The sequence below is a fragment of the Populus nigra genome, chromosome 5 (genome assembly GCF_951802175.1).
Source record: "Populus nigra chromosome 5, ddPopNigr1.1, whole genome shotgun sequence".
In the NCBI taxonomy this organism is placed as follows: domain Eukaryota; kingdom Viridiplantae; phylum Streptophyta; class Magnoliopsida; order Malpighiales; family Salicaceae; genus Populus; species Populus nigra.
Window position 1 is genome coordinate 3780946 of NC_084856.1, and position 20729 is coordinate 3801674.

At 33.5% G+C, this 20729-nt stretch overlaps 3 protein-coding genes across 5 annotated transcripts; all 3 read right to left on the reverse strand.

The window, feature by feature from the left end:
• Positions 1–1317: 1317 nt before the first annotated feature.
• Positions 1318–6031, reverse strand: LOC133695290 (transcription factor PIF4-like). 3 transcript variants are annotated; one of them, XM_062117210.1, is made up of 9 exons: positions 5833–6031; positions 5023–5114; positions 4046–4925; positions 3861–3965; positions 3715–3780; positions 3131–3196; positions 2750–3046; positions 2482–2611; positions 1318–1585 (listed from the first exon to the last, which is right to left on the reverse strand). In XM_062117210.1, the coding sequence occupies exons 2-9, from the start codon at positions 5091–5093 to the stop codon at positions 1581–1583; spliced, it is 1620 nt and encodes a 539-aa protein (XP_061973194.1). In that variant the 5' UTR covers positions 5094–5114; positions 5833–6031; the 3' UTR covers positions 1318–1580. The 3 variants fall into 3 exon arrangements, with proteins under 3 accessions (XP_061973194.1, XP_061973193.1, XP_061973195.1); XM_062117209.1 differs by having other exon boundaries at positions 5828–6031; XM_062117211.1 differs by having other exon boundaries at positions 2750–3037; positions 5828–6030.
• A 4678-nt stretch (positions 6032–10709) lies between these two features.
• LOC133693611 (uncharacterized oxidoreductase At1g06690, chloroplastic-like) lies at positions 10710–13492 on the reverse strand. The gene is made up of 10 exons (XM_062114856.1): positions 13168–13492; positions 12664–12755; positions 12527–12567; positions 12273–12437; positions 12155–12177; positions 11920–11991; positions 11599–11766; positions 11295–11377; positions 11144–11206; positions 10710–11038 (listed from the first exon to the last, which is right to left on the reverse strand). Exons 1-10 carry the CDS (start codon positions 13385–13387, stop codon positions 10853–10855), a joined length of 1113 nt encoding a protein of 370 aa, XP_061970840.1. The 5' UTR covers positions 13388–13492; the 3' UTR covers positions 10710–10852.
• Positions 13493–16735: 3243 nt separating this feature from the next.
• LOC133695357 (uncharacterized oxidoreductase At1g06690, chloroplastic-like) lies at positions 16736–19766 on the reverse strand. Its single transcript, XM_062117306.1, has 10 exons — positions 19422–19766; positions 18745–18836; positions 18624–18664; positions 18354–18518; positions 18242–18264; positions 17990–18061; positions 17591–17758; positions 17289–17371; positions 17150–17212; positions 16736–17003 (listed from the first exon to the last, which is right to left on the reverse strand). The coding sequence occupies exons 1-10, from the start codon at positions 19636–19638 to the stop codon at positions 16818–16820; spliced, it is 1110 nt and encodes a 369-aa protein (XP_061973290.1). The 5' UTR covers positions 19639–19766; the 3' UTR covers positions 16736–16817.
• Positions 19767–20729: the final 963 nt, after the last annotated feature.

Below are 20729 nucleotides of genomic sequence, written 5' to 3' on the forward strand. Positions count from 1 at the left end.
AAGACCCTCTGGGATGTAACACATGATAACAACTAATTCAAAAAATCAGTAAACGTTGAAGGGAAAAAAAAACAAGTTTTTCGAAATATTAATTCTACATAAAATATTTTAAAAATAAAGGCAATTTGTAATGAATATAAATCTAAAATTTGATTGTGTTGTAGTTTGTGCTTCATAAATACATATGCTTGTAGTGGAACGACGACGTTTCCCTCTCTAGAATTTATTTCATGTTTTGTTGTCATGAACAATTAATAGGTTGAGTGATGTGGGGGCATTGTTCTCACGGTAAAGTAAAGAAATATTAGAAAAAAATTATTAATACTCTTCGGATAATTAGAATTCTTTGGGCGGTTAAATTTTCTTAGACGGTTTAAAAGTTCTTCATTGAGGTGGATATAGACACATTATCGAATTACATGTTATTTTCAGTTTTTTTTTTTTTATTGCAATATTCATCAATATTAATGCTGTCAGTTTTGTTCTCGCATCAAATTGCATATATTGCATCCATTTTCAATCTTTCTTTTTGTCTTTCCCTGACTTAATTTTCTTCAAATTCTAAAACCCATCTTACAATACGTCCTCCTCCATACTCTATGTGCATCACATGCGTCCAATAAGATTGACAAGAAAAAAGAGGCGTAAATTCTTGTAATAAAGACGAGTCCCCACAAGCCGTATGTCTAAACTCGAGGGACCACTGGCAATGCAACAAAGTGATACAGATACGTGGTGTTCAACATCAAAAAGTAGTTGGCTATCTTTAATCTCGATACTTCCCCCACCACTCCTTCAGTCAATTTGCAGGTTGACTCGCTAGTTTTAGAGCAAGATAAAAGCATTTTACCATGTTGATTGTTGAATGCTATCTGCAAAGATTTCCTCCAGTTGCCAGATTTCGAAATTAACAGCTTTAGTATAGCTGACAAAATGGACGGAGAGAATGTTGATTGTAGATTTATCTCGAAATTAGATTTTGTTTTACACCAATCGCCGAATGAGTGAGCCCTTAATAGCTTCCAATCCCACCGAGCAAAATAATTTAATTTAAATTTGTATCTTGCCATAATGTAGTTACCGTTCGTGTCTAAGAGCATGCTCCTCCGTTCAAATACGATACCCCTGGCGTCGACACAGCTTATGAAACAGCACAAATATGAAGCAGGGCCTTGCTGTAGAAAATTTGGAGGCAGTCGGCGGGAAAGACTGCTCCCTGCAGGAGCAGGACTCAACTAGCATCTTGAGATAACAAATCTTGTTTTGTGTGTGTGTGTGTTAGCAGAAAGGAACAAAAGTGGTGCTGTCTCCATCCAGTTAGCAGCAACACGCGAACAAAACTATTACATTCAATAAAAAATGGTTACGAACAAGTTCTATGGGGATATTTATTCCTTGTAACAGCTATTTCAGGATATGAACAAAGAAAATATGATTGCGTCTATTTCAGAAGGCAGATGATTGGTAAGAGATTAAATGCTACGCATATGCACTAGGAAGTTGCTTCCACCACCCTGCAATGGTCCTGATTTATGCATCCGGGGGACCATAAACACCTGATCAGAATGCATATTCACCAATTAACCTGTTCACATCAGAAAAATGTTGTCAGATCAATTTTAAATGATGGTGCGGCGCACTTGTGACATCAGATTTTTTTCCCCTTTCAGCTACTTGGGAAGCCTTTTGGACCTTGAGCTCCTGAGGATGGCTCTTCCTCATCTCCGGTGCGAGAAAGATTTTGGAGGGAGATCACTTGGAAGACGCCAATGAAATGACTTAACTAGCTAAGCTAAGCACTAAGCAGTATCTACTCGCGACAACAAGTTAAACAAGAAAACGTGCGATAAAAAAAAGGAACGTGAAAAGGGAACGTGCTATATAAAGCGAACAGTTCTGTTCTGGGGCCATGGACGGCTAGAAAGGGAAATTAGTGGAAGCCATGAATAATGATACCAAATACAGTTCATATTTAGCCTGACATATGGCTGTAAGTAGGGCAGAATGACAGGAAAAGATTTTTGTGGCTAACCCCAACAAGTTGGTTTTGGACCATTCGTTGCTTGAAAGGATGACAATTAAAGATAAGCCAGTAATTGGCTGCATTTGCTTCTTTCAGATCCAATCAATGCCCTCAAGTTGGATCACTATCATCCACTTGGGAGGACAAATATGCCCAAACAATTAAGACACTGATCGTGTCTGGGGTTGGTTTGGCTTGTAGTTTCAATAAAATTTGTTTTTTTTTTTAATTTAAAATTATTTTTTTATATTTTTGTATCAATTTAATATAGTAATGTTGAAGAATAATTTTTTAAAAATAAAAAAATATTATTTTAATATATTTCTAAATAAAAAATATTTTAAAAAAATAATCAGTTTCAGCATGTCGAATTCTTTATCTAGAAATTCAAAAGTTTGGGATGTTCTAGCAGATAGAACTGTATTTTCCGGGAAGGTAAAGAGAATAGAAAGACTTACCCATCTTGTCACTTGGAGGAGCGTCACTGACTGCGGTTCCAGCACTCAAGGGTCCGCCAACACTGCTTGTTGGTGCCATCATTTGATTCTGCTGTACTGTTTGCGAGCCAAACCGGAACATATTCATGGGCTGCAAGACCAAACCAATGCAGCAACAAACATTATCACTAAATTATTTTCTGATCAAGAGACCAGAAAGCAATTTACATTACTTTAAAAGCCATACAACAGAAATTATTATCTCATGAAACGAGGAGTAACATGGAACCTGAGAAGCGGCTTGCATGTGAAAGCCCATGAAACGCGCATACTGGTCAGCGAAAGCCGGATTTTGCATCTGGTTGTGAAAATTAACTGGATTCAACACTGGAGTTTGGCACATTACTCCCTGGTTCTGTGTCGGAGCCATAGAAATGGATTGATCAACGAGTTGGACCCTAGGCAAATGCATTGGATTTTGCATAGAAGGCAGAGGGGGACCCATTCCCATGCGAGACATGAAATGCTGCACTCCTGGAAACAGCATAGGGGCCATCCCACCACCCATCCACATTACCTGAAACACCTAGAAAAAATTGTGAGTGGCTTGAATTGAGTTAATGGAGAATGATAAGCCCAAACTATGGTTTTACAAGATTCGATACCACACCTGAAGTTGTAACTGAAGTGACTTCAAGTACTCAATTGCCTCATCCAGCATTGATGCTTTATCTGTCTGCAACATTAGGAGTAGCTTAACTTCATAGCAGGAGGGACATTTTGGAAGTAAAAGAATAAAAGTCTGGAGCAAAATGAGCTCTATGTTATACTCTTGTTATGTAATAATTCAACTAAAAGTGCTCGATTCAACTCCACTATTATTAAGGCTGAACACCAAGGAAATTTTGGACAATTCTTAGGCCACTATCTTTGGTCATATATTCTCAAAAGGCCAAGGTGATCATTCCCTTTTTTTCACATCGTGGACTTGCTCTCATCTACATCTCCTTTTCCCACAAATGCTCATTTCCAAATCTATCCTTTAATCACTTGCCACAAATACATCTTAACTTCGTTTCTTTATTCAATCATTATTTCATAAATATATTAAGCTTTTCTTTCGAACACTGCATACCGTGGTAAAGATTTTGGGCTAACCACAGGTGATTAGACAGAAAGTGTCTCAGGCATGCAAAGACAAGAGTAGCAGGGATAGATAGTTAAACTTGAACTAAAAAGTTCAGAAAAGAAGACCTTGTAGCAGTGAGGTATGAGCTCTTGCAATGCTCTCATCTTCTCATTAATCCTATCCCTCCGTCTCTGCATACAAGTGGACAATAGTTGAGTAACTAATAATACAATCTTGAATCTTAAAACGTGATGAGATCAAGTATGCCTACCCTTTCTGAGAGGTTATGCACTTCAGCTGCACGACTCCTGCGGGTAGATCCTGATCGTTTGGTTGGATTGTTTCCTGCCATTGAATCGAGATCGAGTTCGGCAGCCTGTATCATTCATAACTCATGTTCATCATACAATGTTTAACAAATTTACAAGCAGATGAAGGGAGAGTTTGTGTTTCCACCTCACTTTGGTACTCGGAATCCTCTGTGTCTATAGTTTTTCTTTTCTGGCTACTACTAGGTCCTGCAGATTGCTTACATGTTCTACCAAAACTACTACCTGATCCACCTGAGGATGAGGTAAGAGTAGCCTCAAGTGTCTCAGTTTTGCCTCTCTCACTCTGGGAGACTATTTTTCGTGGATCATCCATGGATGGTCCAGTAGAAAAGGCAGTACTAGTCCCCATAGCATTACTAGAAGCACGGCTCATATCACGATCATGTGGAATTTGATTGCTTGACCCTACTGTTACCACCGAACACTCCCTGACCTCCCCTTGTGGAGAGTTTCCAGACCCCTGGCCTCCAAATTGTCCACTTGCAGTTCTAAAATCACCGCCTTTAAAGGGGGCGGAGAACTGAGAAAAGTTAGCATTAACAGCTTCACCAAATCCTCCTACACCAGCATGATTTTTCTCCGGGACTTGAATTCTTGGAGGGGGCATTGGATTTCCTGAAAATTCAGAAACCACATGAGGTTTATTGTTGTTGAGTTGTCGCTGATGCTGTTGCTGATGCTGATGCTGATGCTGTTGCTGTGAAGGTGCCGAGGCATCAAATTTAGCCGACTTTTCTTCCAAAATTTGATCAGAAAGTGGTGGTGGCAATTCCGAGAAAAAATTGGAACAGAACTCCTTTTCAAAAGAATCTTCAAGAGGGTATTGAATCCAAGACACAGCGTCATCATCTTGAATCAAATGGCTTGAATTCAGAATTGACCCACTGCCCTTTACTGTTGGTGAATCATGTTTTTGAACATGAGGGCTTGGTTTTCTGTGTGCCTGGCTATGCAAAACTACCTGCCCATTTCGCCATAGCAGCTCTACTAGGTCATTGCCTGGCCTGCAAAAGGTAAAAGATGGGGCAACCAAAATCAACAACCTGTACAAAGATAGATGCTTTAAAGATCAAGTAATCAAATTTTAGAGAAAGTACAGACTCTATGGGTTTCTTCTGATTGGAGACAGGAAGATCACCCTCAAAATTCCAATCAGGAATACAATGATTCATGGCTGAGAAGACGCAGATATCCTGTTAAGCACAATACAAAAGGGAAGTTTTAAATAGTTGAAAAAAGGCATTAACAGCTATTATCAGTCAAAACAAAGATAACACTTTGTGTCATTATCTGTCTCTTATAAAATAGTAAGATACGGGTACTTGAGAGTAAGCCTGTTGTTTATTTTAAAAAAATATTATTTTACTGCTTTCTGTGTAAAAAACACATTTAAAAACAAGCTTAAATACCCTTGAAAACACACGAGGATAAACCATTTAACACATAATTAGTAAATTAATTGACTTGTTAATAAAATAACCATGAAATGGAATCAAATAATATCAAAACTGAGTCTCATAAAACAGACTAAAAGGAAAGTAAAGGCAACAAAATGAAGCACCCTACTTGAAAGAAGAAGACGAGGAGGAGAAGGAAGAAACAAGATCAGCACCAATTAAAGACAGAAGATTTTGAAAACAAAACTCATTGGAAAAACCTCAAGAAAACAAAGAGGTGCAGTCTTTAGAAGAGGTTTCAAGGAAACCCATTTACTCACTCAAGAACTAAAAAACCCCCCACAAATGTTTTGTAAAGAAAAAGAACCTTGACAGAGAAGAATATAAGGAAAAAGGAAAAGAAAAAAACATTCTTCTGGCCTGCAAAAAAGAATCTAACAAAGTGGACTTCAAAAGGTACTCCTATCCCACAAGTGGGAGATGAAATCAAAGCACTCCTGAGTCCTGACCTTACCAAACTTCCCTTGTACAACAGACTGAACTTCTTCGACTACTTCCAATATGACCCCTCCCTCTCGCTCGCTCTCTCTCTCTCTCTCTCTCTCTCTCTGAAAAACTGAGGAAATGGGTGTTATGAGAGATTTGAGAATGGACTGGACCCAGAGAGAGGAGATAAATGAAGTGTGTCTGTTTTCAACTCTCAGTTACAAAAACAAGGACATGACACAGACTCTCAAGAGTGTCTGAGACCTGAGGGAAAGATTCTGTAGTCACACCACTCATTTTTTAATCTGCAGTTACTTACATGTTGTCCACCTGTCATATGATCAGTGAGTTAGTTTCTTCTGCGTGGGCCAGCTTGGTGATATAAATCTGGGGTTACTGGAAATTTGATGTTATGGTCCTTAAAATTGGAGAGGGGTTAGGAGATCAATAACCAGGAAGGAAGAGAGCGTGTAATCTGAAATGCGAAGAAGAGGGCGTTCATTTTTGTGTTTTAAAATTATTTTTAAAAAATTTTAAATTAATTTTTTAATGTTTTTAAATTATTTTCATGTCCTATATCACCAATAAATTTTTAAAAATACTTGTAATTTGGATTGATTGATTTATTTAGGAGGGACCAATACTGTCAGAAGCACTGTTTATTGCATCTCATCCATATGGTGGTTGGTTGGGTTTGGATTAGATATGCTTTCATATTGGCCCAGTTGGATTTTATTAGCTCTCTTCTTCTCCTCCTTCTTCTTCTTAAATTTGGAATTAGATTCTTTATATATATATATATATATATATATATATATATATATCACTGTCATGCTCTTTTAATTTGCTAGTTGAGTGGCCCCTCCATCGACCTTTCTACACTGGGATAAATCTCAAACATATTTAAAAAATAATAATTTTATTTTGATATTTTGATATCATTTTGATACTTAAGAAATTAAAAATATTATTTTAACAAAACTGTGTAATTCTTGTAGAAAGTTTAAAGCGATTGTATTTATCAGGAAGAAACATCTTCATTCTTCGACGTCAAGTGCTATGTTTGTCTCTGCATATCACAGAAAGAAGAACAAATCATATCAAGATTTCACGCATGGCATCATGATCCAAAAGCCTCTTCATTTATGGAGTTTTCTCCGTGTCCAGGGTAGATTTCATATGAAAACAAGGAATGGAACGCCGATAAATTGAGTACAGAATGCCTCTAAAGATACCCATCAAGTAACTTCCTTTCTTCTTCTTTTTAAAGTAGACTAGATCATGTTCCGCACTTCATTATTGTGGGTTGGATTGTTATTTTTTATATAAAAAAATTATCTAAATATTGTTAAAGTGTTTTTTAATAGAAAATAAAATCTAAACTATATAGAAATTGACTTCACAAATCTAAAAATAACACAAACAACTAATATAAAATCAATCCAATTTGAAAACTTTTCAAGCATTGATCTGTCTTTTCAAGTAAGATAAAGATTAAAAAATACCTCAATAGAACTCATTTTATTAAAAGGAACTCATTAACATCAAGAGCAACTTTTTCTATCGAAATCTTGGCCAACCAATAATTTTTTTTTTTTTTTGCAACTCTCTTTCTCTTTTCTTTCAAACGAAGAAACAAAATAAAGATTTGGTCTAAAATGTTTGATCCTCTAACTTAAAGGGCTAAAGAGAAACTTTGAAAAAAAACCCAAAGTAAAATTTCGCAAAACATCGGAGGTGCCTTTTATTATCATTGGAGGTCCATGATAATTCTGATGCGCATAGCAACAGTCGGCAAAAGGTTGTGTTGGCAATTACAATCTAACAAAAAGACTAATCCTAGAGGTCAAAATGTTCGAGGTCGCAAGAAATAGATTTTTTTTAATTAAAATTTCGTACATTTAGCCTCTCTCAAATTGATTTCTTAAATTCCTATTATTTGTTAATTTAAGTCAAAACGGGTGTCAAATGAAACTACAATCATACACTGGAATTACCATTTAACGAGATGCATGCTCACGTACTGTCGCGGGTTTATATAAAAAAAATATTTAATAATGTTATAATTATGAATCAACGCTAGATAAATAATAGAAACTAAAGGTATGATGGAGCCGATATTTCATGACAAGGAAAAAAAATTGTGTTGGTGATCAAAAATTAGAAACTGAACAAAATGATTTGTAACAATCCACAATGTTTTGGGAGGAAAGATATAGTGTTTTCGCCACATGATTTAGCTTTTCTATTAATAAAAAGCAAAAAAAATTACAAAGCTAAATTCTTTACTAACTTAATATTAAAAAAAAACCAACAAATATAATTTTGGAAGGAAAAAAACCCATGAGGAAAAACATTGTAGCAATTGACAGTGTTTTGTGAGGAAAACTGCAGTGCTTCCCCAATAAAATAAAATAAAAAACCATTTAGAGAATTACTGTAGCAATACATAGTGTTTTGTGAAAAAAACTACAACGCTTTCCCCAGATGATTTAGCTTTATTGTAATTATAATTCTTAACCAACTTAATATTAAAAAAATGGACAAAGATAATTTTGAAAAAAATAATAAAAAAATAATATGGGAAAACACTACAATAATTCACAGTGTTTTAAAAAAATTATAAAACTAAATTATTAATTAGCTCAATATTAAAAAAATCAAATCGACAGAGACGATTTTAGGAAAAAAATATTAAAAAAACACAAAAAAGAGAGGAAAATCATGTTGAAAACACTGTAGCAATTCATAGTGTTTTGTGATGAAAGCTACAGTGCTTCCCCACATTATTTAACTTTATTTGTAATGACTTGTAATTGTAATTTTCAACAATATTTTGTGAGGAAAGCTACAGTGCTTTCCTCACATGATTAAGTTTTATTATAAAATTAAATTCTAACCAACTCAATATTAAAAAAATAAAATCGATGAAGATAATTTAAAAAAAAAATATTACAAAAAAAGAAAACACAAAAGAAACTGGAAAAAACCACGTGAGGAAAAACTGTAACAATCCATAATGTTTTGTGAGGAAAAACTTGTATTTACTTATAATTGCAATTCTTAACCAGCTTAATATTTAAAAAATAAAATTGACAAAGATAATTTTAGGAAAAAACAAAACAAAACAGAAAAAAAAAAAACCATATGAGAAAAAACACTATAGCAATCCACAGTAATTTGCAAGGAAAGTTATAGTGCTTTCCTCACATATTGTAACTGTAATTTTTTAATCAGCTCAATATTAAAAAATAAAATAAAAAAATATAATTTCGGAGAAAATCATAAAAATCAAAAACAAAAAACAACTATGCGGAGAAACACTGTAGCAATCAATAATGTTTTAAAGAAAAAAATTACAAAACTAAATTTAAAAAAAATCGACAAATATAATTTTGAAAAAATAAAAAAATAAAATAGAAAAACTATGTGGAAAAACACCGTAGTAATCCACAGTATTTTAAAAAAAAATTACAAAATAAAATTTTTAACTAGCTCAATATTTAAAAAGTAAAATCAACAAAGATAATTTTTTAAAAAAAAATTAAATGAAAAAAAAAGGAAAGCAATTTTGGAAAAAAAGAAAAAAATGAAAAAAAGAAGAGAGAAAATTGGAAAAAAAATGAAAAAATACAAAAAAAAAAAAGAAAAAAATACTGTGAATTACTATTGTAATTCATAGTAATTTAGGTGTGGAGAAACAGTAATTCCCCCATATCGTTTAGATATTGTTAATTTCAATGTGATGAATTGACTGATTTGATTTGAATGAATATAATTTTTGAAAAGGTATATTTTATAATGATATATGATATGAATATTGTCAAAATTAATTAAAAATAAACTAAAATATTTTAAATATTTTTTAAATAGTTATATATAAAGAGCATTTGTATTATTTAATACAATATAATATATACAAATATTTACATAATACACGTGTGTGTGTGTAACATTTATGATTTCATCATTTAATATATATATATATATATATATAGGTGTTTAAAAAAACCGATTAAATCGAAAAAACAGGAAAAAAAATAACCTAAAAAATCGCACTGTAAAAAAAACCGATTAAAATTTTGAAAAAACTGATCGGTTCAGTTCGGTTTCAGTTTTTTAAGCCTAGAATCGAAAAAACCAGAAAAAATTGAGTCAAACCAAAAAAACTGAGCCAAACCAGTTTGAACCGATTTTTGTTCTAAAAAAACAAACCGAACCGAAACCGGTTGTTTTGCACCGGTTTTGGTTTTTTAAAAAAATCGGTTTGGTTACTTTTTTTTGATAAAAAACGAACCGAACCAAAAATGAACACCCCTATATACATACACTTCTAATATATATCTTACTATTTTATTTTATATGAAATAATACATAGGTAATAAATACTCAATCTTAAAAGAAACATGAATATCTAATTATTTTTTAGTAGAAACTCGATTAAAACGTGTTCTCAAAAAATTTAAAAAAATTAAAAATTATTTTTTTATATATGTTTTGAATCGTTTTGATGCGATGATCTCAAAAATAATTTTTTAAAAATAAAAAAAAAACATCATTTTAATACATTTCAGCACGAAAAGTACTTTGAAAAACAGCCACAACCACACTCTCAGACTCGTCACTTTGATTTTATCTGTCTAATATTAATTTTACCCCATGGCCGTTTGTCCAATTTCAAATTGCCCCTAGGTTTATTCCATGATTACCTTGTCTAATTTTCCTAATGCAATATCTCTCTGAACTCTAGCTGTTAATTACTCTCATGCCTGCACCTAGGAGCAATTTGATTAAATCTCATGCCTACCTAGAAAACAATAAAATCATTTTTGCTTGATCGCTGTTAATTTCTCTTTCTTTAAAATGGACTCTATGGCTAATCATTATCTGTAGCAGTGCCATATATTTATTGCTTCAAACATATTGCTGGATTAATCATGGATTTGAACATGCACTTTAGTTTGTCCTGAAGATTACAATATGCAGATGACAACCGTGACAAGTCAGTCTACTATTACAGCTAACTGGGTAACTTCTGAGACGTGATCTTATTTCCCTATTGTTTGAGCAAAACCTAGAGGAATTATATCCTGTGCCAAGGAGCGCAGCTCATTGATCTCTTCACTAGTGAGTCTCCAACCAAGCGCACCGGCAAATTCCTCGGCTTGTTGGGCATTTTTGGCCCCTGGGATTGGAAGGACATTTTCTTGTGCAAGCAGCCAGTTCAAGATTACCTATGCAGATCAAAACCTCGCTTAAATTAAAGCGTTCTAATTTGGAGGTGGTCCTGCTTCTTCAGAAAAAAAGCTCAGAAAAAGAATTAGAGAACCAGGATGAACCTGCGTGTTAGTTTTACTGTAGCTCTGTCCTATTTCTTTGATTCTTTTTAGCAGAGGTTGAAGCTGCAGAACGCAAGAATGCTTCAGCTTTATGGATGGGGATTTGATGATCATAGTAAATTTTATAAATTTTAAAGTTCTTAATTCCTACCTTTGTTAGAAACTCGGGAGTGTAAATCTTGCCTCGAGGACCAGACGGAGGATTTTCTGGTGTGTACTTTCCTGTAAGAACACCTGCATAAATCCCAAAAAGATATCTTATCGCTCCTCACTAAAAACAATAAACAACGGTGGTTAGATACAATATTTTCTAATAAAACTGAGATTTAAGTGGCTTCATTGCTCCATTGACTAGAACTTGGAAGGCCAAATAGATATTTTCAACTGTATGAGATATGGGGCACCGAAGTGAAAACCATAGAGCATGAAACAAGCACCAAACGAAGCTAGCTCACCTTGAGCCATAGGGGAATAGGCAATCAAAGTGACCCCAAGTTCGTCACAGGCAGCCTTGACACCGTTTTCCTCAGGCTGCCTGTATATAAGGCTGTAATTTACTTGGTTTGCAGCCAGTGGAACACCTCTTTCCTTGAGCTTCTTGTAAGCATTACGGAGTTTGCCCTCTGAATTTAGGAATTAAAAATATCTCATCACATCTAAAAGTTAAAAGAGGAAAAACCCAAAACTCTTCCATGTCATGTTCAATTAGAAATTGACTGCATGTTGTGTGCTCGTTATCTTTTTTGTAGTTTGAACTGCTGGAATTAGAAAATTACCATCGTAGTTTGAAACACCTACAGCCTTCACTAGTCCCTGCTCAACAGCATCTCCAAGACCGTCAATATACCCTGAAAACGAATTGATTTCATTGAGCTAAGCTTCTTCCGAGTCCAAATAATTAAGATTGAGTTCTATAAGAATTCAATTCTACTGTATCTATATGCACTCAGGAACAGGGTTAGATAAATGCAGTCAGTTGCTCAATGAACAATGGTGCAACAAATGAGCCACCTTCATTTCCCCATATTCCAGGCCTGAAGACCAGCACAAAAAACTTGATCAGCAACATGTCTTGCCAAAGAGCTGCAGACTCAAATTTTAACAAATAACCAGGTTAAAAACTGCATACCAGTGTAGCTGGTAGAGCTCTACCGAAGAAAGTCCTAGGCGAGAGAGGGAATCCTTAAGCGCCTTTACAACACTCTGACGTCCCAGCCTCCAAGGCAAAGCTGCAAACTTGGTCGCAACAGCTACCTCCACTTCAGGATCTTTTTGTTTCCTTTGCTTGATGAAACTACAACAAACCATTTAAGTCGGATCATAAAAACAATAAGCTGAACACCATTTGCAATGAAAGTTTATAATTAGAACTCAGCAGTGTACCTTCCTAGAAGAGTTTCAGAGTTTACAGCACCATTTAAGAGCTGCAAGTACAATAACGATAACATTTTTAGATCCACAAGTTTTTTTTTTATCAGTCCAAGGAGAAACAGTAAAACTGAATAACATGGACGCCTCACCCAAGAGCCATAAACTTCAGCCGTATCAAACAAAGTTATACCTCCATCAATACTGACATCAAAAGCCGACTTGGCAGCCTTCGTTTTCGCATCTGCCATTGTTGCAAAGCGGAAGAGAACTCTTAACATTGTTCAGCAAGAGGAAAGAAAAGGAGAACAAAATTGATTTTGTGAAGTTATAAATAAAAGTAGGCGTCATGTATAAGATATCAAACCGGGATCATCAGTTTGAAATCGGCAAATAAATGAAAACAAAGAATTTCTTTATGTTTCTATAGCTTGAATGAACACAATGCCATCAATTTGCTAACAAAAACCAGCACAATACTTCCATAATTGTTTCTACAATGACAGAATTTGTTATTAGATATAGTAATCAGTAATTATCTCAAAAAAGTACTGCAATTCTGTCTACAAGCCAATAAAATACATAAATTTTTAAGTACCAGACTGAATTTCTTATTTCATCTAGTTTGATTTAAAATCTTGATTCATAATAATTACCATCCCACTCGGAGTTGTTCCAGTAGCCGGTGTCACCCCAAGACCAAGCACCAAGTCCAAGCCTTGACACCTTCAAATCAGACGCACCCAACTTCACCTTGTCTTCCTCTGTTTTTGAAACGGAAAAATTCTTAGAAGCAACAACCCTCACACCATGAACTGATCTCCTATTACTTTCAAGATAGAAACATGCACTCGTCACATTCATAGCCGTAGCCATAATTGTGGGTTTTCTCCAATATTCAAGACTCTAGAACTTGAAGTTAATTAGTATTGAAAATTTCAGACCAGGTAAGTACTAGCACAGGTTTAGTAGAAACAAAAAGTCTTGCAGATGTCCGTCGTTACTTGAAAGCAAGCTCGGTAGAAGACAAGCGAAAATTACATGACGTGACTGCACTTTTTGATATTTTCTTGGCCTGGCTAATAATTTCGCGGAGGAGAACATCGTAATTTAAACATGGTCATAAATACTTTGTTTATTTCAGGGTTAGAACACGGGTTGAAATTATATTTCTTACCAATTTTTTTTTTTAATTTTAGATTTATTTTATATATTAATATCAAAAATAATTTTTTAAAAATAAAAAATTTTATTTTGATATAATTCGAATAAAAAACATTTTGTTATCACATTTCCCAACACTAAGTATTTTGAAAAAGATTTAAAATTATTTTAATTTTCTCTTACTTTAAATAATTTTTTTTTGTACATTTGTCATCAGGAAATCGTTCCAAATGGTTTGATTGGCTGGTGCTGGATTTTGAAGGAGGGTACCTTATCTGCAGATTAGTCTCTCTCTCTCTCTCTCTCTCCTTGTGTTCCTAAACTTGGGACTAACCTTTCTCTCACCTTCCCTGTACCTTGCTCCTTTAGCTTAGAGGAAGAAAGAAAAACAAATTGTTGTCCAAAATATTACTAGATTGATATTAGACAAATAATCATATATGTTTAATTTATATTTATACAATATATAAAATCATGATAAATTTATAATTATAATAAAAAATTATCATACTTGCTTGTATAAAAAATTAAAATACATTTCTAACATGCATATTAAAAATTATGCATAAGTGAATGAAACTAACTCCTAGCGTGAATTCTAAATATATATTGAAAATATATTCAAATAAAAATAATAAAAATACTTGTTGAAATATTCAATACATAACTTGTTGGATTTGTATTAATTATAAGTCCAAATGATAAAAAAAAATACCTATGTACTTAATTCATATAAAAACATAAAGTTATCATATTTTAAATAAAGTTTATTTGGGGGTGCTTTTATTCTTTACACTTTGATGGCTAGAGAAAAGAAAAAAACAGTTTGAGTTACTTTGAGAATTTAAATGAAAGAGAATTATGTGGGACACTTTGTAATCTTATATTTTCTCATAATATATTTCTCTGATCATCTTGCTTGTGAAGTAGGTCTAAGTTATCAAATCATATAAATTTTGTATGTGTTTGTGCAATTGATTGTACTTGCTCTTTTATATTTTTCTACATGCCAATTAATTTGAGATTTTAGGGTTGTTTCCACAATAAACTAGTTTCAGAGCTTGCATGATTGTTAGTTGACTTGCACAAAAAGTAACATTGGTGGTAAAGTTTGATATGGAGAAATTTAATGGTAAAATAACTTTAAATTTTCAGTTGTTTTATCAAATGTCTAGCCATTTCTTAAAACAGTTACGAACTCTAACATTTCAATATTATTGAGGTTAAAAAATGCAACATTTCATTAACCATAACCACGACATTAATTGTCGCAGTTTAGAAACGCGACATGTATCAAATATCTCATTTCTGAATCTCGATAATATTAAAATGTTGTGTTTATAAAAAATAATATCTTCAAACTATACTATTTTATCTATAAAAAAAAACCATTGTCGTCAAATAAATAAAAAAAAATCACATCAACAATTATCTTAACCACTTTACTAATTTCACCCGTGAAAGCTTAGCATGTTTGGTGAGTGAACTCACTAGTCATGTTATTTTTCATAAATTCAATTTCTAAGAACCTATAATAAAATAATTATTTTAAATGATAAAAATATGAATATGGATGACTTACTTAAAATTTAAATGAAAAGAAATTTATTTTTGATTTGTAAAAAATAAATTGAAAATTTTTTACCTTATATTTTTACAACTATATATATTTCTTGCTAATCCTTATCATAACAAGAAAAAAAAAAAAGAAATCTTAGGACATTTATATAAAAATACGAAATAAATAAACAAAATTATGAGTGGGAATAAAAATAAAATAGACTTCTTCTGCAATGGTACAAAAAATATGAAACACGACCCTGCATCACCACCCGTTTTTTTTTGTTTTTTTTTTCTCCTTCCCTCTGGCATGACAGGATGTACAGTTTAGGACCCAAAAGCTAGGAGATTGCAGCTACGGCCTACAAGGTCAGTAACCAAAGACGAGGACAGAATTTGGGGACCAGCCATCAATGATCAATAAGAAAATCGGTGACAAATCAAGGCATGAAGAACAACGCCCGAACTCCATGAAAAGGACATCGCACATGAAATCAGAGAAAGGAACGCACAGCTGATATCCACAGCAGATCCCTTAGAAGCATGTTCTCAACAATTGGAAGGTGTTCCTGTATTCTGGGAGATGTTTTAAAGTTCTAGATACCATTTTAACTGGGGTTATAAGTTCATTTTATATATAAACACCTTAATTTTACCCCTAAATATGCGCTAACGTAAATCAACGAGGCCATGTATGTCAAGAAAAACATATCCTAATCGGGAATACTTATATAAAACTTATTAGATAATGTTATGATTTATTACAATATATTTTAAGCATTATAATTTTACATCAATCACGAGTATTATTACACAGGATGCCACGCACTTGAGGTGATAAATCATCTACTCATATTAAGCGTTCACGTTTAAACGATAATCAGGGTGAGTATTATTATGAGTATAAAAAACATGCTTATAATGTTCATATAATAAACACTTCTATTTTGCAATTGCAGGATTGACGTCGATCAGATGATGTATTTGCTGGTATTGTAATTATATTTAATTTTAATATATATTTAATTATTGTTTAATTTAATTATCATTAAATGTTATATTTTTATGTAATAATAATTTAAATAGCAAGAACAGACACAACTTGAAATTCGAAACTAGCAAGAAACTCTAATAGAATACCATATAGAAATAGAAAATTTTATGGTGCTTGAAATTAATATTTACGAGTAGCCCAGAAAGAATGTGCCAACTGGAAGCCTTGGCACAAATACCTCTCTTGCTTGCAATTGTCAATTCTGCCGTCGGAATCCTTTGTTTTTGCGGTCACATTTTTTTTATTTTAAATTAATTATTTTTGTATATTTTTATATTGATATCAAAAATAAAATTTAAAAAATAAATATTATTTTAATATATTTTAAAATTAAAATATTTTAAAAAATAATTACTATCAAAATAGACACCAAAATGGACGAGTACCCTCGTCTCCAGGGTAACCAGCAGGGACCATTGGCTCAATTATTTTGAAAATTATAGGACTAGCATCAGAAAAGTCTATTTCTTCATTATTGTAACTTGTTGTATATGATGTGATTTTACTTTTCCTTATACTTGTGCAAATTTACAACTTTTCAACGGGGAAACCGGTTACAGGTTTTATCTCCATCGCCAAGGAGCGCAGCTCATCGATCTCTTCACTGGTAAGTCTCCAACCAAGTGCACCAGCGAATTCCTCAGCCTGTTGAGCATTCTTCGCCCCTGGGATCGGAATGACATTCTCCTGGGCTACTAGCCAGTTCAATACCACCTATACAGACCGAAACCTTACTTAAAAATTTAAGCATTGATCAGTTATGACTAAACAAGAATCAAGTAGCTTCTACTGAACAAGATCGAAAGAAAAAGGAACCGGTTAAAAGATTAAAAGAAAAGATTAAAAGAACAAGGGTGGACCTGTGTGTTAGTTTTACTATAGTTCTCTCCCATTTCTTTGATTCTGTTCAACAGAGGTTGGAGCTGCAGAACGCAAGGAGCTTCAGCCATAGGGTAGGGTTTAATGATTATATATATATTTTTAACTTTAAGTCTCTACCTTTGTTAGAAACTCGGGAGTGTAAATCTGGCCTCGAGGACCACTTGGTGGATTTTCTGGTGTATACTTTCCTGTAAGAACGCCTGCGTAGATTCCAAAGGTTTATTACCTCTCAGTGAAAACAAATATAACAGAGATAATGTCACCTTTGAGCGTTTTATGCCCACCATGTAGTTTGACTTTTCTTAGGTCTTGAACCTGCAACTTTTTAGTCCTGGCCAGATGCCCCGAAAATTCTCACAATTGTATATATAGCACCCTAACGAAAATTATAGAGCATGAAACAGCTATAAGAACCTCACCTTGAGCAATAGGAGAATATGCAATCAAAGTGACCCCAAGTTCATCACAGGCTGCCTTCACACCATTCTCCTCAGGTGCCCTGTATATGAGGCTGTAATTCACTTGATTTGAAGCCAGTGGAATACCTCTTTTCTTAAGCTTCTCGTAAGCATCACGAAGTCGGCTCGCTGAATTAAGGAATTAAAATCTCATCTTATACAACTTAAGGAGGAGTAATCTAAGACTGCAGGCCATGATGTTCAATTAAAGATGGGCTGTATAGTAAGTGCCTCCAATACTTTTTGCAAAAGTAGTTATGAGGAGAGGGTGGAGGAAAAAAAAGACAATAGTATATAGTCAAACCTATCAAACTCTAAAATTCCTTTTCGCAGTTCAAACTGATGGAATTAGGAACTTACCACTGTAATTTGAAACACCAACAGCCTTCACAAGACCCTGCTCAACAGCATCCCCAAGACCATCAATGTATCCTGAAAATTAACTTCCATTGAACTAAGTTTCTTCTGAAACAGAATGCAATCGAGTTCCATAAAATTCAGTTATACTAGCTATATGCAGTCAAGAATGAGGCCTAGTTGAGTTGAATTCGAGTGTGATTAGCTAAATGCAGTCAAGTGCTCAATGAAACAATGGTGTAACAGATGAGCTACCTTCATTTCCCCATATTCCAGGCCTGGAAACCAGCACAAAAACTTTATGAGTGGCATTTTTTTGTCAAAAGAAGTTGCACAATGAAATCACATAGCCTGGTAAAGTGCCTACCAATGGAGTTGATATAGCTCTACCGAAGAAAGTCCAAGGCGATCGAGGGAATCCTTAAGGGCAGTTAGAACACTCTGACGTCCCAGCCTCCATGGCAATGCTGCATATTTGGTTGCAACAGCTACCTCCACTTCAGGATCTTTTACTTTCCTTTCCTTGATAAATCTTTAAGCAACCAATGAAGTTCAGATGATAAGATAAACTAAGCTGAAAATCATTGATACTGATGTTATAGCAGATGGACATCATAGCTCAATTTTAATAATGTACCTTCCTAGAAGAGTTTCGGAATTTATGGCTCCAAATGAGAACTGCCAAATACACACTGATGTCTGTAAGTTTCCCATTGCTGTTTAGTGAGAAGAAATTGAAAATAATATCCACTTCTCACCCTAGATCCATAAACTTCAGCAGTATCAAAGAAAGTTATACCGCAATCAACACTTGTATCAAAAGCTGCTTTAGCAGCCTTCATTTTCCTATCTGCCGTCATTGCAAAGCAGAGGAAACGTTTAACATATTTCATGGAGAAGAAATTCAGACAGCATTTAGTTACAAAGACAAACATGTAGAGCACTTGTGGAGCAAATAAATAAAACGGGAGGCCATAAAATTTAACAAGCATTATCTGTAAGAACTAAGATGTCACAATGAGGATGGTACTGAAGTTGGGGAAATCAGCAAATGTAAACAGATGAGAGTTCTGAATGTATCCATAAGTTCAGTGAGCAATAAACAATGCCATCATTTCATTAACAAAATCCAGCATAAAACCTGCACAATTTCTTAGTAAAATGAACATGGCAATTCTCAGCGACAACATATATTATTGTATCACACATAAGAATTTGGAGTCTAATGCAAAACCAATATGCATAATTTTTTTTTTTAAAAAAAAAACATGTGAGGATACAAAACTGAATAAAGCAATTCATAAAAAAAGAAGAAGAACAACAACAACAAAAGCATAATCCAAAATTAGTCATGATTAATTCTACCATATCATCTTCTATAAAAAGAATTGATCGGTGATTTAAAATTTTGCAGCAGAAGCATATACGTACGTACCATCCCATTCAAAGTTGTTCCAGTAGCTGGTATCACCCCAAGACCAAGCACCAATTCCAAGCCTTGTAACCTCCAAATCAGACCCACCTAACTTCACCTTATCATCCTTTATCTTCGAAAAAACAAGATCCTCAGAGGCAACAGCTCTCACTCTATTACCTGATCTCCTATTACTTGCAACACAAAAACATGGACTAACATTCATAGCCATAGCCATGATGATGGCTTCCCTTTGACTCAAGAACTTGTATGGCCTTTTTCTCTCCTCTCCTTTCTTTCACTTCTGAACTTGGACAGAACTGTATCTGCGAAGATTACATAACAGTATCTAGGTCCGAAAACTTTCCACGTTCGACAGGTATGTGCCACCAACCACTAGTCAAGTGGCGGGCCTTTCCAAATTTGTAATTTGGCATTTATGAATATTAAATATCGTAGTTTATGGGCTGGGTTTCTCTTGAGTAGGGTTGGACTGCTTCGGTAAAAGTTCTTACTAGCCTGAGCCCAGATCATATACTCCTTCTGAGACTTGGTTTTGGTATTGTTGTATTTAGTGTTTTTTAAAAGTAAATTTTACTTAGAAAATAAATTTTTTTATTTTTTTATATTAGTACATTAAAATTATTAAAAAATATTAAAAATTATCAATTTAATATTTTTTAAATAAAATACATTTTAAAAAAACATTAAAAAACAGAAATTACAACGCTCTCTGTCAAATACTCATTTTATTTTGAGAGTCAGTGATTTACAAATTTGTTTTTGAATATATGGCATATGCTCATATTTGATATTTTTTCTCTATTTAATTTGATAATATTAATAATAATAATAATTAATATTTTTCTATCATGTTGATAGTAAATAATAATAATAATTTATATTTGTTTTATTTTATTTTATAGTTAGAGTAATTTCAATCTTTATCTTTTTCTATTATTGTTATAGAGTTTACATATTTGAAAATTAAGAGTAACAAGTTATGGACATCCATCTTGAGAATTTTGCTTTCATAGTTTGATCTAAAGTTTGAATTTTGCTGGTTAATATGGAAGAACACCTTCTTAGTTGCTGGGCCAGTATCCTTCCAAGTTAAAGTGTGAGTGTCTATATATATATATATATATATATATATATATATATATATATATATATATATATATCAACATTTATTAGTTTTATTTTATTTTTTATGAAAATTCATGGTATATTTTCTTGTTGAGAAAAGAAGTTTCTTTCCATAGTTTTTAGAAAGAACGGCTCTGATTTTCTTGGGTGACCACTAGATACCATTGCCATTTTCCATAG

What these genes read in the sequence shown, in the direction of transcription:
- LOC133695357 (XM_062117306.1), bottom strand. Translation starts at nt 19,638, where the DNA reads ATGGCTATGGCTATGAATGTTAGTCCATGTTTTTGTGTTGCAAGTAAT. An exon ending in TCCGAAACTCTTCTAGGAAG is followed by an intron (nt 18,519 to 18,623) that starts GTACATTATTAA and finishes GGTTGCTTAAAG; the next exon opens with ATTTATCAAGGAAAGGAAAG. An exon ending in GAGCTATATCAACTCCATTG is followed by an intron (nt 18,265 to 18,353) that starts GTAGGCACTTTA and finishes GCTGGTTTCCAG; the next exon opens with GCCTGGAATATGGGGAAATG.
- LOC133695290 (XM_062117210.1), bottom strand. Translation starts at nt 5,093, where the DNA reads ATGAATCATTGTATTCCTGATTGGAATTTTGAGGGTGATCTTCCTGTC. An exon ending in AATCAGAAGAAACCCATAGA is followed by an intron (nt 4,926 to 5,022) that starts GTCTGTACTTTC and finishes TACCTTTTGCAG; the next exon opens with GCCAGGCAATGACCTAGTAG. An exon ending in CACTTCAGTTACAACTTCAG is followed by an intron (nt 3,047 to 3,130) that starts GTGTGGTATCGA and finishes AATTTTTTCTAG; the next exon opens with GTGTTTCAGGTAATGTGGAT.
- LOC133693611 (XM_062114856.1), bottom strand. Translation starts at nt 13,387, where the DNA reads ATGGCTACGGCTATGAATGTGACGAGTGCATGTTTCTATCTTGAAAGT. An exon ending in TCTGAAACTCTTCTAGGAAG is followed by an intron (nt 12,438 to 12,526) that starts GTACACTGCTGA and finishes GGTTTGTTGTAG; the next exon opens with TTTCATCAAGCAAAGGAAAC. An exon ending in TGGAATATGGGGAAATGAAG is followed by an intron (nt 11,992 to 12,154) that starts GTGGCTCATTTG and finishes ATTCGTTTTCAG; the next exon opens with GGTATATTGACGGTCTTGGA.